This window comes from Lineus longissimus, chromosome 11 (genome assembly GCF_910592395.1).
Source record: "Lineus longissimus chromosome 11, tnLinLong1.2, whole genome shotgun sequence".
Lineage (NCBI taxonomy): Eukaryota > Metazoa > Nemertea > Pilidiophora > Heteronemertea > Lineidae > Lineus > Lineus longissimus.
In genome coordinates, this window is record NC_088318.1 from 13468008 (window position 1) to 13482418 (window position 14411).

Below are 14411 nucleotides of genomic sequence, written 5' to 3' on the forward strand. Positions count from 1 at the left end.
CACATCACTTGGTCATACTGTTGCTGTCTACCTTGCTGTAGGCCAATACAGGATGTCTCTGAAAAGGGTCTAGGGCTTTATAAAACCAAGGGCCTACCAAGACATGATTACGTCCACCTATCTCTAGCCTAACAGTTGGACATACTGTTGCAATCTTCGAGACTGTTTAGAGCTGATCGACCACAAACAAACTCTCAGATGGTGGCTTGACCGATCTCTGGAGTTCACCTGTTGGTTGGACTTCCAACATGAAAACATTGGCACAACATATCTCTTGCTCACCAGTAAGGCATATACTGTCACAATCTATCTTGCTGTAAACAAGATTTCTCCAAAAAGGATCTGTGAAGCCTTGTAAAAGGCCAGAGGTGGAGACATCATCACAACCTATCTGTTCCACCTGACTTGGTCAGCTGGGGCATTGGCTAGCCAGAGGTTGGGACTTTTGCCTTATCAATTGCAGCCTGCAGCATGGTAGATGAAAGTTTCATGACATTGAATGACTGAAGAAGACATTGGCACAACCTATCTCTCGCTCACCAGTTTGGCACACTCAATCAGACCGACTCTGGACTGGAGGTCAGTCACCTCTGGGTGTCATACGCTGGTCAACTAAATGTCTGGCAGTATATGGGCTTGAGGAAAAACCATAAATAAGCAGTAAAAGCAGTAAACTAACCATAAAATTGTTGTTTTTCACATAAATAAAACCTTTATTAGTTCAAAGACATCATATGTACAGAAGTACACTACTAGTACAACACTGATGAATGGTTAACTTCAGAGCATTATCATTCAAACTTAGTCCTCATATACCAAAAGAATAAACCAAATTCATTCGTGCCTAAAAAGAAATGACACATTCATAAATAAGGACGGATTATGGTCATCCCTGAACATCATGCTCGGTGTTGGAGACGGAGAGACCAGCCATGCCAGAGGCACAAACAAATCTTCAAAATAGAAGTCTACCTTTTGCGACCAAAATAAAAGACAATACCCTGAAGTAGCATACCTTTTGAATTGCAGATTTGGCAAATTTTAGAAGTCATGAGAGCTGAGGTATTAGACCATTTTTCTACTCATGATATCCAGTTATTGCTTGAACTTCGAAGTCACAACGGTAGTTGCGGACTGTGCGCTGATCTGGGATTGATACCGGAAAAAGTGTGCCAGGTGATCCTGATCCACTGGACTGAACATAAACAGAAGCAGACATTCTTTTCATTTGGTCCAAAAACTTCAGCACTGGCAGAGTTTCTTGTCAATATTTTTAAATGAATGAATCCCAAGGTAGAGTTTGATCTTGATTTACTGCGTGTACTAAAGGAAGGCGAACGAAACTTACGATTGATATTTTCACACCTGGGGACGGTATGTTTCATATGTCTTAAAACTGGTTATGAGAAAGACATGTTTCCCCATACAATTATACAGAGTGGTTGAATCAATCTACTGATAAACCTGTGACCACACACTTTATATTTTAAATCAAGCATTTAATTACAGAACTTAATTTTGCATTCACAACTTGCGATATGCACAGTGATATGAATACATTTGACCCATTTGTCAATTGTATACTTTTAGGACGGCACAAAATAGCATTTGAGTACAACAAGTGGATTGCCTATCACAGTTAAAAGATTTAATACAATGGACAATATTTCTGTATAAATACACATAAAAATCTTGATCTTCCAGCCAAATCCAGGGTATTATTGATTCGAATCCAGGAAGTTGAAAATGTCTATGAAAAGTTATTTTCCTTATGTGGGCGCGGACACCAAGCCTGCAGCACCTTGTCCCAACTGCTGGCCTCCTACTGTGCTCTCCAGAGCCCTGAAGCCCAGTTCCTCTGTGGGAACACCGAATTGTGTGAGTTTGGACTCGTACGTGCGCATGAGGTCATTGTGAGCCTTGCAGACGCGGGCGAGTTCGTACTGTAGATCTTTGATGGCACTGTTCTTGGAATCCAAAACATCCTGAAAAATAAACAAAGTCAAAATGTCAAATGACGTTTTGTCTGCCAAGCTCAGAGCTGAAAACCAGGTATGGCATTTCTCTACAAAATATTCGGTTCGACCATTGAGCACTTTCTGTTGGTATCACCACTGTTGTGTTTGGGTACATAAGATAGCAGATTGTCTAAAAACAGCAGACCAGTGCATGAACCTACCTCGAGTTTTCTTGTGACTACTGTCAGTGCCGTTGGGTCAAGATTCGATGCGGACAAGACTTCATTCAGCTGTGCTTCCTTCTTTTCAAGAGTGTCCGCCAAAGCTGACAATTTCTTTTCTAGAAGTAAGTTCTTGAAGTTGGATTTCTGTTGAACTTCGTGAATGGCTTTGACGAATCGTCGATACAGATCATCACGTTCTCGTTGAGTCTGAAAAGTTGGTTGTGAAGATTGGAGATGTTTTGAAGCCAAGGTTCAAGGCAAGAATTTTGAAGTATAATACAGTAAAATGTATATGCAGACACAGTGCAACCTACCTTCTCAAATCTCTGTTCGAGGACCTCATGCTCCCACTGTAATGCTCTGAACTCTTCCTCCATTACCTTCAGTCGAGCCTTCGCACTCTGAAAAATAGATATCTCTTCATAAGATCGAAGTGTATGGAAAAATTTCAGCTTAGACCTTTTACTGCTGGGAGGGACTGGTGCAACTTCACCATCTTCCCCTTCCATGGAATCCATGCTCGGTCCAACTCCAAGCTGGATTACTGACCCAAGATATCATCTATGAAGTCAAGAAAGCACCTGGCAGTTACATTGTGTATTTTAAATGTCTACCCAAAGACCGTTATAAGCCACAACGCTCATGTTTAGGGTGTTTCACTAAAGAGGGTGGAGCGAAATATAGGCCAATAGCAAGACAGCAGCCATGAAACATTGAAACTGAGGTATTTCAGAATTACAACCTATTTGAAATTAACAGGTCACAGTGACTACTGCTGACATAACGTACCGCCAATGACTGTTTATCCTTGTCGTAGTTAGCAAGGCTCTTGCGCAACTCCTCAACCTCCTCCCGCGCCTTCTGTAGCGGCTCCATCAGACGTCTATTCTCCGCCATCACCTCAGCCATCTGTTTCTCCATGCGTTCTTCCTTCTTCTTCATCTCTTCAACTTGTTCCTGAAAAGTTACGATTCATATTGATTATCGGATCATACCAAAATATTGGAAAGAAATCCACTGCTACATCATATTTACTCCGATTTTTTTCAGTAATACCTTTTGAGGAGTGGATTAGTCAAAAGGGCAGTTTGTATAAGCTGAAACTAAAATGCATTTTGCAAACAAACACTGATTATACATGTTTTGCCCAATAAAACTACTACTCGTGTCCCAGGGTACCACCAATCACCAGATAGTCTAATATCTTGGGTAAAGATAAGTGCTTCAAAAAGTGAGTGATGCATTCAGTATGGTTTTTCAGATCCCTAGCAGCAGACCATTTTGCCATGAAACTTACCTTCAAAGTGTTAATGAGTGACAAGTTATTCAAAGTGATATCGTTGTAATAATTCTTGATATCGCTGAAAGCCTTTTCATGATTCTTCATCAGCGTGTTAATTTGCCCATTTTTGCGTTCCTCGATTTCATGAATCTCGGTCTTCCTCCTCAGATCAAGCTCGTCTCGAAGCGTCCGCATCTTCTTTTCGTATTTTGCCTCAATTTCACGCGCCTGTCGTTCATAGTCTTGGCGGAGTTGAGTAATCTCTTCATCGGTTTTCTAGAGAAAGAAATCATCAGTTTAAAACAATGGCGAATAAGTAAGCTCACAGTTAAACCTCTCATGAAACTAAAGGCATATTACTACATCAAACAATGAATATGGCAATTAAGGAATAAGGCAATTCTGGTGTCCGGAAAAATGCTTTGTACAATCTTGTACAATATAGATTGTACATGTACAATGGTCAAATTATGTGGCTTGATTTCAATAAATCAAGAATTTGACCTCAAATTTTGGTATACTTGGCACGGTATGAACATCAACTTAAAGAACAGCACCCATCTTACAGTTCTTCCATTCCAACTCGAAAATCAATATCAAAATTAAGTAAAAACCATACCCTTTTAAGATTTTTGATGACATCCTCATTCGCCAGCTCTTGTTCTTTGTTATCTACTTTGAGTGAACGTTTGTCTTTTCTCAATTCCTTTTCATCCCCTCGGTGTTCATCCTGGGCAAGTTTCAAAGCGACTGTGCTCTCTGCCTTCAGCTCTGAGATGTTGTTCTGGTGCTCATACAGCAAATGTTTGACTTTTTGTTTGTAAACCTGAAAGATAAAGCCACAAAAATGGTTAATTTGACAAGTTTAGATCACACACTGGAATAGTTTAGCATCAACATTCTTACTAAGATCAGTATGTGATTTTGTGTTTAATTAATCGATAGGGCTAACACAATTGTAACGTCATTTTTCGTTCATACCTTGATTTCAATTTGATGTCTCTCTTCAGCGTCCTCCATCTCTCTGTCTTTGTTCCTGAGTTCCGCTTTCTTCTCCTCCAACTGTCGCTTGGTAATCTCCCAGAATGTGTTGACCTTGTCACGCTCAAGTTGGAAATAATTTCGCTCTTCTCTCTCTCGGTCCAGCTCCTCCCTGAGGCGAACGATATGTTCCTCGAGCTGCTCCTTGGACATTTCTTCTGTGGAGATTCCATCAATTACAGTTGGGGTCTTGGCCTTTGCAGATTTCTTCTTCCCCTTCTTCCCACTGCCCTTCTTTCCTTTCTTCCCTTTCTTGGGAGGCTGAAAGTTGAAAAGATTGGAAAACATACCAGTTTAGGGGAAATATTATAGAATATGATGGGAATTCAACAATCTGTCAATGGTGTCATGACTGGGCTTTTCTGCCATTCATGCCATTTGTCTGCTTTTAGTCTTTCAGATAGAAAATATTTATATAACTGTTTGTTCGTTGTTCGATATGGTCGTAGCAAAACAAATAGGCCTAGCCTAAAACAAGAAGAAATTGAAAAAACCCCAGGCCGAAAACATTCATTTTGATTTTTGAATAAATCACAAAACTGACCAGAGGCTGAGAAGCAAAAATATATCAAATTCAATCACGACATGTAAAATTAAATAATGCCTTATCATATGTATTGTAGTCACGACAGTGCATTCAATGCACAGGCAATGCATTAATATTTTCTGTGTACATTTTTTTTAAAGAAAAAGTTCAAAACCTCTCAAATTTACACGATTCCACTAGGTAATCAGGAGCAAAACTCCGTGCTAACTAATCTTAAGTTAATCTAGAATCATTTGGCGACAGTTTATGCCCCCAGACTTACCATTTTGTTAGTTTATTCACCTAGATTTCAAGACTTTTATCCGTGTATGCAGTGCACTGAAATATGGCTTTATTTTGTTGCCATGTACACAACTTGCCTCGACTTGAAAATGGGAATCTAAGCATTCGTATTTATAGAACAAGTGACGTCATCCTGGGAAATCCCAAAAACGCCATCAGTGCATTTATGCCAGAGAAAGTTCTTGTTTTATCGGTTTTTTTCATCATGATATCGAAATAACACCTGGTTGAGAAGAAAGATGATAATTTAAAGATCCTCAAGTTATCATAACTAGTCTTATTTCTAGTGCGTAAGTACGATTTTGATACTAAAATACGAAGTGTGAAAACGGGATTTCCCAGTTCCTGTACATCATGATCATCGTGTGCTTGATGTACTAGGCCTACTAAACTGTATAATTTATAAATGTATAATATATAATTTTTCAAGTGTGCAGTCACTGAGTCAGTGTGATTCTGGTATGCAGATGTGGGTTGGGCATGCGTGGTGTATACATACAATTACAAATACATATGCAAGTCATAATGACATAGGATGAGCGTTTTTGCATGCCACAGCGGTTCGGTTGTTAAATCATTGCTTACATGGCTTATCATTTTAAAGAAAAACAACACCTCCAGTACAAGCTTAGCCACTTCACATCTTTACCTGATATATCTCTTTGCTTAATCAGCCTGAAAAAGCTTGCAACAGGCTTTCCATGATATGGGTATCTGTTCAACTGATTAGTTATGGAATTGAATTGATTTTCTTGTACAAATGTATTGGTCTACATGTAACTTACCTTCGACGTCATAGTGCTGTCCTTTTAGAGAGGTGTCCTGATTAAAGCTCAGGTCAAATTGAATAGAAAACCAATTTGGGACCAAAACAAGTGTCCTTTTTTAGAGCTCTAGAGTAAGTCCTTCTAGCAGAGGTATCTGCTAAGGAAGGTTCCCCTGTACGTTTTGGCTACATCCACATATTTCGGAGTAAGGTCAACTGGTGATATCCGAGGCAAATGTCATTACACGATTGTATCATTATATGTAAATGAGAGTGACAGATCCCAACAATAATCAGGGCAAATATAAGTAGATCTTGATAGCAAACGCAGATGTTGGCTGCATAAAGGTTAGCACAATGGTCCTTGCCGTTTCAGATATACTTAACATCAGATCCAATTGTTTTGAGACACCCAGTGTAACTAGTGAATACATTCCAAGAAACCATTGGTGAAGGAAGTATCTTTACAAACGGACTTATCTCCATTTGACCAATGGTCTGACTGGGAAAATTAAGTCTAAGCCCATATTCTGAATACATTGAAAATTTATATGTGTCGACCTAAATCTAAGAAGAGGGAAGTTAATTTGTAGTTTGGTGCTATTATGCTTTATGCTATTTTGCTACTTACTGTTCTAAAAAACTATTTGATTAAACTAGTGGCCAAAAAGTTTTTATGCCTGTACGTGTTGCTGTTGGTAATGAATGAAATCTGTGTTGGAATGTTTGGCTGGAGGAAGCGAGTCGGCCAATCAAAATCTCAATGTAGCCCAATTCTTTGCCTGGGGACCGAGGAATGGGACACTGACACTGACGGGGAAGTATTATGGGCGGTTATTTCCGCATAAATAGAGGTTGTCTCAAATAGACATTTTATGTCGTGTTATGACTCGAATAGACGTTTGGTGGCGCTCGTTTTAACGGAGACGTACCTGAAATAAACATATTGTGTCGTATCTCAAATAGACATACACTCAAATAGACGTTTGGTGGCGCTCGTATCTCAAATAAAGCGCCACCAAACGTCTATTTGAGTGTATGTTTATTTGAAAAGCGCCACCAAACGTCTATTTGAGTTATACACACAAATCAGAAAACACGACAATATATGTTTATTTGAGATACGAGCGCCACCAAACGTCAATTTGAGTGTATGTCTATTTGAAAAGCGCCACCAAACGTCTATTCGAGTCATAACACGACATAAAATGTCTATTTGAGACAACCTCTATTTATGCGGAAATAACCGCCCATAAAGTATGACTGTGTTGTTCAGTTGGGGTTCAAATTACTCTTAGAGTCTAAAGACCTGTTCAGGAAGGGAATGCTTCTTCTAGTGACTAGTACCACCGCTAGACTTGTCAACTGATTCATTCCCTTGCTCGACAAAATTGCTCAATGGGTGGAAACAACCCCAGTTAAATGTCAAATTTGTCATAATTCGCAATTTGTTTCATTCAAAACGATTTCTCACGTCCTGTATTTGTCTGTGATATCGTGGAATGTGACTCAAATATTTAGTTTTCAATGGTCTCATGTCACATGACTGGGAATCCCCATTTTATTTTTGTCATTTGGATCAACATAGACCTTATCTGTCTGATATTATAAATGGGTTTTGGTTTAAACTTGTCACATTCATGAAGTGAATTTCCCATACGCAGTGGGTTGTATCATACATGTAAAAGGACTTTTGGAACAATTTGTCAAAACTTGATCATCCATTGATGGTTTTAGTAGAACAGAAACACAAAAAGCTGTGAAAATATAATATATGTGAGTATTTCGGTGCAGTTTCACTTTTGCTTGTGTTAAGTTGCTACAGCAACAAAAGCTCTGTGTTGCCTGGGGAAGATAGCAAAGTCGCCATACTTGTTGTTTGGACGGTTCTCTGTCATGACCAAAGTCTGTGAACATTGAAACTGCAAGGAGAGCATTAAACTTCTTCTCGACCTCTATCTCTACAAATAACTGTGGGTGAAGTCTAAAGTCTGTGTTCCATTTACCCTGCTAGGCCTTTTTGGGTTTCACTTTTTATTCTTGATTAATGGTAGGCTAGAGGAGGTAGGTGGAGCCTGTTTGAATTCCTTCTCTAGTTTTTCTTCCCCTTGCTTTCTTGAGAGAATAATGAAATTTACTGGCTATATTACTTTCAGGAGTTTATCATGTTTCCGTCCTGAAGTAATGCATACATCCGGGCTCTGGGAAAAATTAAAAGATCCTGTGTAGTGGTTTCTGTCAAACAGTGAATATTAAACAATTATAATTCAGGTTTCAGTTATTCAGGTTTCAGGTTTCAGCTGCATATAAGGTTTATCTCAGAGACATTACATTGTTAAGATGAATGTTGATTTTCACTATATTCGTTTCGTCATCGACTTCATTAGGAAATGTTAATTGATGTATTTTCAGATTTGCTTCATTAGTGACTCAGGACAGGGAAAATAATGAATGAAAAGGCAGTCGACAGGAACCAAATTAGAGAGGACAGAATAAGTCCGGAGTTTGTGCTCTCCCAGTACTCGGCCGTTTTGAAGACGCTGAAGGATGAGGAGATGCCCGAGGCTCGGACATCCCTCGCAGGCCTCATCCGACAACTGATTTATGTCACCCCACCCGAGAAGCGATTCTTTAGTAACTACGTTGCTCGCTGTTTATCACAATGTTCCCAGGACGAGCAGGATCTTGAGAGGATCAAGGAATCTTTTCATCATCTTCAGACGTATTGTGAGAACCTCGTGAAAATGTTTTGGAAGAAGGAGGTCAAAATTATCAAGGTCAGTCCGGGACGACAGTGACACATATGTGATTGATTGTCACACTTTAGATTTTATCTGAATCACGTGTTCTAATTGTTTTTGATGCGACATATTGTAAGAAATTTGACTTTATGTATCAATAATAGAGTAAAACAATAGAGTTAAAAAATGATGATGGGACAAAGTTTGATTGTGTCATGAGTTAACTAAAAGATTGTGGTAAAACTTTTGCCTTGTGACTTAAATGTCAATATTTTAATCTTAGTCTCTTGTTACTATGCCTGTTGGATATACAGGCTGGATATCCCCAGTTAGTACGTGCTGTCACAGGTTGTGCTAAACCCATGATTTGTAGAGGTGTTCTTCACATGATGCGTGGTGTCACACTGCCACCATCTTTTTAAAACTGGCCCCAGGCAATCTGCCATGTTTGGTCGTCACAGAGAGTTAACGTGGGTGGCTGCCTAGCAACCATCTGACAACAATAAGATGCCTGTGAGGCAACTCCATACAAGATATCACTGTAAATTTCTTAATCTTACCTTGAGCAGTCATACAAGCTACGCAATCTAACTTCTGACCTTGATCTTATACTTGATTTTTCAGCGGCACACTGGTTTATATAAGAATCTACTGGACGTACTATCAGATGTTGACCGGTGTATGGAAGACATTGGCTACTACCATGATCACCAGACGGACACTCTCGTATTAAAAAGCCATGATATTTTAGATATGGAAAAAGTCATGAAACTAGGCTTTGATTGGTTCATGACGCAAGTGATACTCCAGTTCTTAGAAGATGTATATTGTGATTTAAAACACGATGGTTATTCATGGAAACAAGTTACTAAGGATGGTATTCGTTTTGTCGGGACTGAACAAGAATGTTTGAAATGGTTCCGGGATAATGTTCCATCAGAAACTGATCCGTTACGAACTGGTTCCGAAAAGAGACTGAAGCGTGTAAACCATAGTGAAACAAATGGTAGAGGTGCTACAGGAGATTTGTATGTAAATATGAAAGGTGCTACCGGGGTTCGATTACCCCACGAGGGGTTAGATCCTTCGTATAACAACGTTGAAAAATGGCTGAAAGATAGCTTGAGTAATGGTCAGGATTATCATCGGCGGCGAATTGAGCAACATAAAGAAGCTGCCAAGATGGCACAACGGGAAGAGGAACAGAGGCGGAAGTATAGCGACATGAAAAAATATCACCAACCTAGTGCAGTGACAGGTCCATATGGAGAAAAACTCAAATTTGATCCGATTGATGACGATGTTGAGAAAACTAGGGTTGTGAAAACGTCGCCGAATATGAGGAAAAAGGTTGCAGAAAAACGAGAGGAGTTACCCGTGGCAGTTCCAAAATCTTACACAAGGGATAGGAGATGTGTAAATAATGCTGGGGCTTCCAGTTCTGCAGTGAGTAATGGCAGAACCAGCTCGCGTGGGACATCCAGTCAGGAATCAAAGAAAAGTGCTATGGACGTTCCCAGTGATAGAGCAGATTATAATAAATTTCTTGAAGAAGGTACTTTCACTTTGGATGATGAAAATGAGGACCTGTATAGTGATATGCGGCCCACTTCAAATAAGCTGCCCTTAAAAACGGAGTCGTTTGTGATGGTAGATAGGAAAGGTGTCAAGCTGGAGAGTCATAGGCAGGCAGCGCGACCATTGTCTGCTGTACATACGCATCTGTTTGCGCGTGAAACTGGGTTAAGAGATGGTTTGGATACTAGCAAAGGGAACCATAATTCTGGTACTTTCGGACGTAAGGCAAATGTACCTGATGTCTACAGCATGCACGGCACGCAGGAAGACCACATGAAGAATAGTCTGAATGCATTAGGACTTGAGTCTGGGGCGAGTAGCATGGATTGCGGGTTCGATGAATGGGTCAAAGATTACAGAGAACGCGATGAAGCTGCAGAAGAAAATAAACATCTTGATCTTGATTGGGGACGGTATAAGAACTTAGAGTCTGCTGCACAGGATTATCTTGGAAACAAAATTGAGACGTCTGCCCCAGAAGGAAAAAGCCTATTTGATTTTGACATTCCATCCATGGATATCCGGCGTCCTCCAGGTGCATCTGATCTTGGCATCGACGAAACACCGCTCACAGGAAAATTTTCAAAGTTTGATATCAACGTTCAAAGTGATGGGAATTGTCGCCATGCGAAACCTGTGGACCCTTCTATTGGTCTGATGGCACGATCTGTCTCATTGTCGGAGAGACCAAGTGATACAAAAAGGCCTGCTTCCTCAAGGAATTCAGTTCACTTGTCCATGAGTGATGCACCAGTATCTAGAGCTGGTCAGTTCCCTTCCTATAGGAATGATTCAAACCGGAGGGCAACTCTGGCTAGTCAAGCAGTCGGTGCAGACTTCACTCGACCAGAATATGCACAGATTTTAAAGGATAGCATTAGCATGAGAGGAGCAAAAAGGAATTCAATCCCGAATCGCAACATGGTGACAACGTCACTGACGAATGACTTAAAGCAAGACCGAGAACTATCTCAGAAATATAACACACTTCCCTCAAGTAGTTCTGTCTGGAAATGCAATAACTGTGATAAGATCAATGTTGGTTCTCGAAGTGATATTTGCGAGCACTGTATGCGGGGACGGGAGTATATTCCCAAGTGGCAATGCCAGGACTGTACGTTCCTTAATCCCGCTAATTCAAACGTGTGCCATGTGTGTGGTAAGAGTCGCACCAAGGGTTCAGAGAAGACGTCCCTTCAACTTCTTGGGCGCGAGTGTTCAAAATGTACCTACATTAATTCTACTGATGCAAAGAAGTGTGAAATTTGTCAGGAACCACTAATAGTGTACGCTGTCCATATCTAAACCTGATTTGCATGTAAGTGTCAGAAAAGCCTATAATAATCTTGAACATACATTTGCAAGCTATTGGTGTGCTGTCTACATTAGCTTAGCAGAGCTAACGTCTCGATAACACTATTCTATTGCTTGATCAAAATAAGTTTGTGTTCAGCTAATATCACTATGTTACTGAGGTATTTAGTATTTGCTCTGCCATAAATTCATTCTGTTTGTTTGTTTATCGATGTTGGTCCTACCTACTACTTTAACCTAGCCTGTTGCCCACACATGATTATTATGTATCATCATCTGATTGATATTGTACTTTCATATTGCGGTAATCCCATAATTTCTTTACCTTGATAAATCTATGATACATGTTAAGGGTTCTTTCACCTGGAGGGAAGCTTATTAGTATTACTTCACTATTGCAATTTTCAATTCTATTTACCTGAGCCACACAAAAGTACCATGTACACAAACAGCGTCGTCCTTTATGAGAGATGCAGGAGTAGAAAAAATCCATGCTGACTTGTACTTACTGCATGGCCTCTATCGAGGGTGTTTCTGATATGTTGGCTCCTGATGGAGTTATTAGTAATCCTGATGCTTCTTAAATCGATTATCGGTATCAGACGTTTGATGTATGCTTGTATTATAACTATGTCCCCCTAATAAAGTAAAAGATAGCTTTACGTGTGGATATATCATTGTTTTCTCTAAATGTAGGCAGCAAAGGCATTGCCCTGGTGGTTCTATAATATTGCCTTCATGCCCACAGCAAATGTTTGACTTGACAAAGTGCAAATATGACCTTCTTGCCTCGTGAGATGGCTTCGATACCCACTAATATGCAATGAAAACAAGGCAATTCATAAGCTTGAAAAGCTGATTGATTCCCATTCCAGAACTCAAGACAGATTATGGCTGGTTGGTTGAAATAAGTCATGAGTTTTAGTGTCGAACAATGGCATAATTCTACCGCTCTGTTCCACTAAAAACACCTTCAAACTAGATTCCCATTGAGGTGGAGAATTCGATCTGACTGACCAGTTTGAGCCAACCTCTCAAATCCTTTAAAAGTTTGCTATTCTGCCACGCATTCCTAAATGTTCATGACTGTTGATGCCAGACATCTCAAAATGGTTGAAGGCCATCTCAAACAGTTCAAAGATTGCAGTGGGAAAGTGCCATTTGTCGTGTTAGAAGATGTAATGTGCTTAGGCAGATTACGATCCCTCCCTTGGTACATAATTTAGAAACCTGACTTGCTCATGGTCAGTAGCTGAGGGCTTGAGCACCAGATATTTGCGAGCAGGAAGGATGTATTCTGCTTTTGTACTTTTGGTGTTGGTTGCAGCAGTCTCTGGGGTAAGTCTGAGCTTCCCTGATGAATACCTTCGCATATTCTGTCATTTCCTGAAGGTCGCCCACTTAAGGACTGAACATTTTTAAAATCATCGAAGCATTCGAATTTTTGGATCCTTGCTCTGATCATGTTCGTTGAGGTGGAATGCATTGACAGAGACTCGTCAGTTTGGAAGCTGCTGACCATTGTTTATTTGCGATGAAATCCAGCTTTTCGGCAAAAACAGGCATAGTTGTGACTCTGTTTTTCCTGCAGGCCAGCAGTTGCGCAAGTGATTCTGAATGCGGAGCAAATGAATGCTGTTACCAAAACTCGATGCAGCACACGTTGATGAGCAAGAGAAGGCGTGAAGCAAAAATTGTCTTCCCTAGTGGTTTATTCCTGGCAAATGGTAAACAATCTCCTTGTTTGTTACACTTATAACCCCCCCCCCATACAGGGTGAACCTTAAAAAACAATGCACAAACTTAAGGGGCTGTGATTGTTTTTGTATGATGAAGAAATTTTGTCATTTTGTTTCGGTTTCCCTTTTTGCAAACCCTTTGCTATTGTGAAAAAATTCATCTACCTTCTGCTGATAATGATACCTACTCTCTGGGCATATTTATAGGTTGTTTGCTGTGACCTTGTGACGCGACACACACAAAATGAACCTTTGTTTTGCTTATTGGATGTTCCTATTGGTTGTACCAAGGAATGTGCGGCGGAGACAGAAAATGGAAGCAATGCCACAAATTCACAAGGAAACAGCCTATAGATACGTATCCAAAGCACTTGTATTCCCTTATTACAGGTTATTGCAAGCCGAAAGGAGGTGAGGGAGATGACTGTTCCACCACTTGGGGTTTCGGAGGCTCATGTGGTTGTGCCGATGGCCTTTTCTGCTCACTACACAGGATGCCAAATATTTGGGAGCCAACCAACAGACTACTTGTGATGCCCCGCTACTGCATTCGTACTTAATGGTTACTGGTATTTGTAACTGAATAAAAAAATGACTGGCTGAAATTTATTTTGTTGTTTCTATTCTTGACTGCGGGGAAGTTGTATCTTCCCATTTCAATTAAAATTTATAAAGACGTCCACAGTGGAAGAGTGTTCTTTTTTCACATTTCTTCACTTGGTCTACAATCACAATGGACACTTGAGACTTGGACAGGAACAACAAGTCCATATCACATTGAGACATGGACGCAAAAGACTTTGTGACATTTGGTTGTTTCACTTTAACAGCACAGGGACAATCACATGGACACATTAGACTGTGACAGGGACAAGGTTCATGTCACATTGAGCCATGGAACACAAAGAATTGTGTTGGTTGTGTCACTCTCACAGCTGA

General features: G+C 40.2%; 2 protein-coding genes across 5 annotated transcripts; one reads left to right on the forward strand and one right to left on the reverse strand.

Annotated features, from left to right (window-relative positions):
* Positions 1-695: 695 nt before the first annotated feature.
* LOC135495422 (dynein regulatory complex subunit 4-like) lies at positions 696-5403 on the reverse strand. The gene is made up of 8 exons (XM_064784036.1): positions 5315-5403; positions 4446-4766; positions 4084-4290; positions 3480-3740; positions 2972-3139; positions 2497-2583; positions 2180-2389; positions 696-1985 (listed from the first exon to the last, which is right to left on the reverse strand). Exons 1-8 carry the CDS (start codon positions 5315-5317, stop codon positions 1770-1772), a joined length of 1473 nt encoding a protein of 490 aa, XP_064640106.1. The 5' UTR covers positions 5318-5403; the 3' UTR covers positions 696-1769.
* Positions 5404-5465: 62 nt separating this feature from the next.
* On the forward strand, positions 5466-14027 carry LOC135495421 (uncharacterized). 4 transcript variants are annotated; one of them, XR_010448568.1, is made up of 4 exons: positions 5466-5624; positions 8513-8877; positions 9466-13460; positions 13863-14027. XR_010448568.1 is itself a non-coding variant. In XM_064784033.1 (3 exons), exons 2-3 carry the CDS (start codon positions 8548-8550, stop codon positions 11722-11724), a joined length of 2589 nt encoding a protein of 862 aa, XP_064640103.1. In that variant the 5' UTR covers positions 5466-5624; positions 8513-8547; the 3' UTR covers positions 11725-14027. The 4 variants fall into 4 exon arrangements, 2 of the variants coding, with proteins under 2 accessions (XP_064640103.1, XP_064640104.1); XR_010448569.1 differs by having other exon boundaries at positions 9466-13071; positions 13325-14027; XM_064784033.1 differs by having other exon boundaries at positions 9466-14027.
* The last annotated feature ends 384 nt before the right edge of the window (positions 14028-14411 follow it).

What these genes read in the sequence shown, in the direction of transcription:
- LOC135495422 (XM_064784036.1), bottom strand. An exon ending in GACATCAAATTGAAATCAAG is followed by an intron (nt 4,291 to 4,445) that starts GTATGAACGAAA and finishes TTTATCTTTCAG; the next exon opens with GTTTACAAACAAAAAGTCAA. An exon ending in TCATCAAAAATCTTAAAAGG is followed by an intron (nt 3,741 to 4,083) that starts GTATGGTTTTTA and finishes TTCTTTCTCTAG; the next exon opens with AAAACCGATGAAGAGATTAC.
- LOC135495421 (XM_064784033.1), top strand. Translation starts at nt 8,548, where the DNA reads ATGAATGAAAAGGCAGTCGACAGGAACCAAATTAGAGAGGACAGAATA. An exon ending in AGGAGGTCAAAATTATCAAG is followed by an intron (nt 8,878 to 9,465) that starts GTCAGTCCGGGA and finishes TTGATTTTTCAG; the next exon opens with CGGCACACTGGTTTATATAA.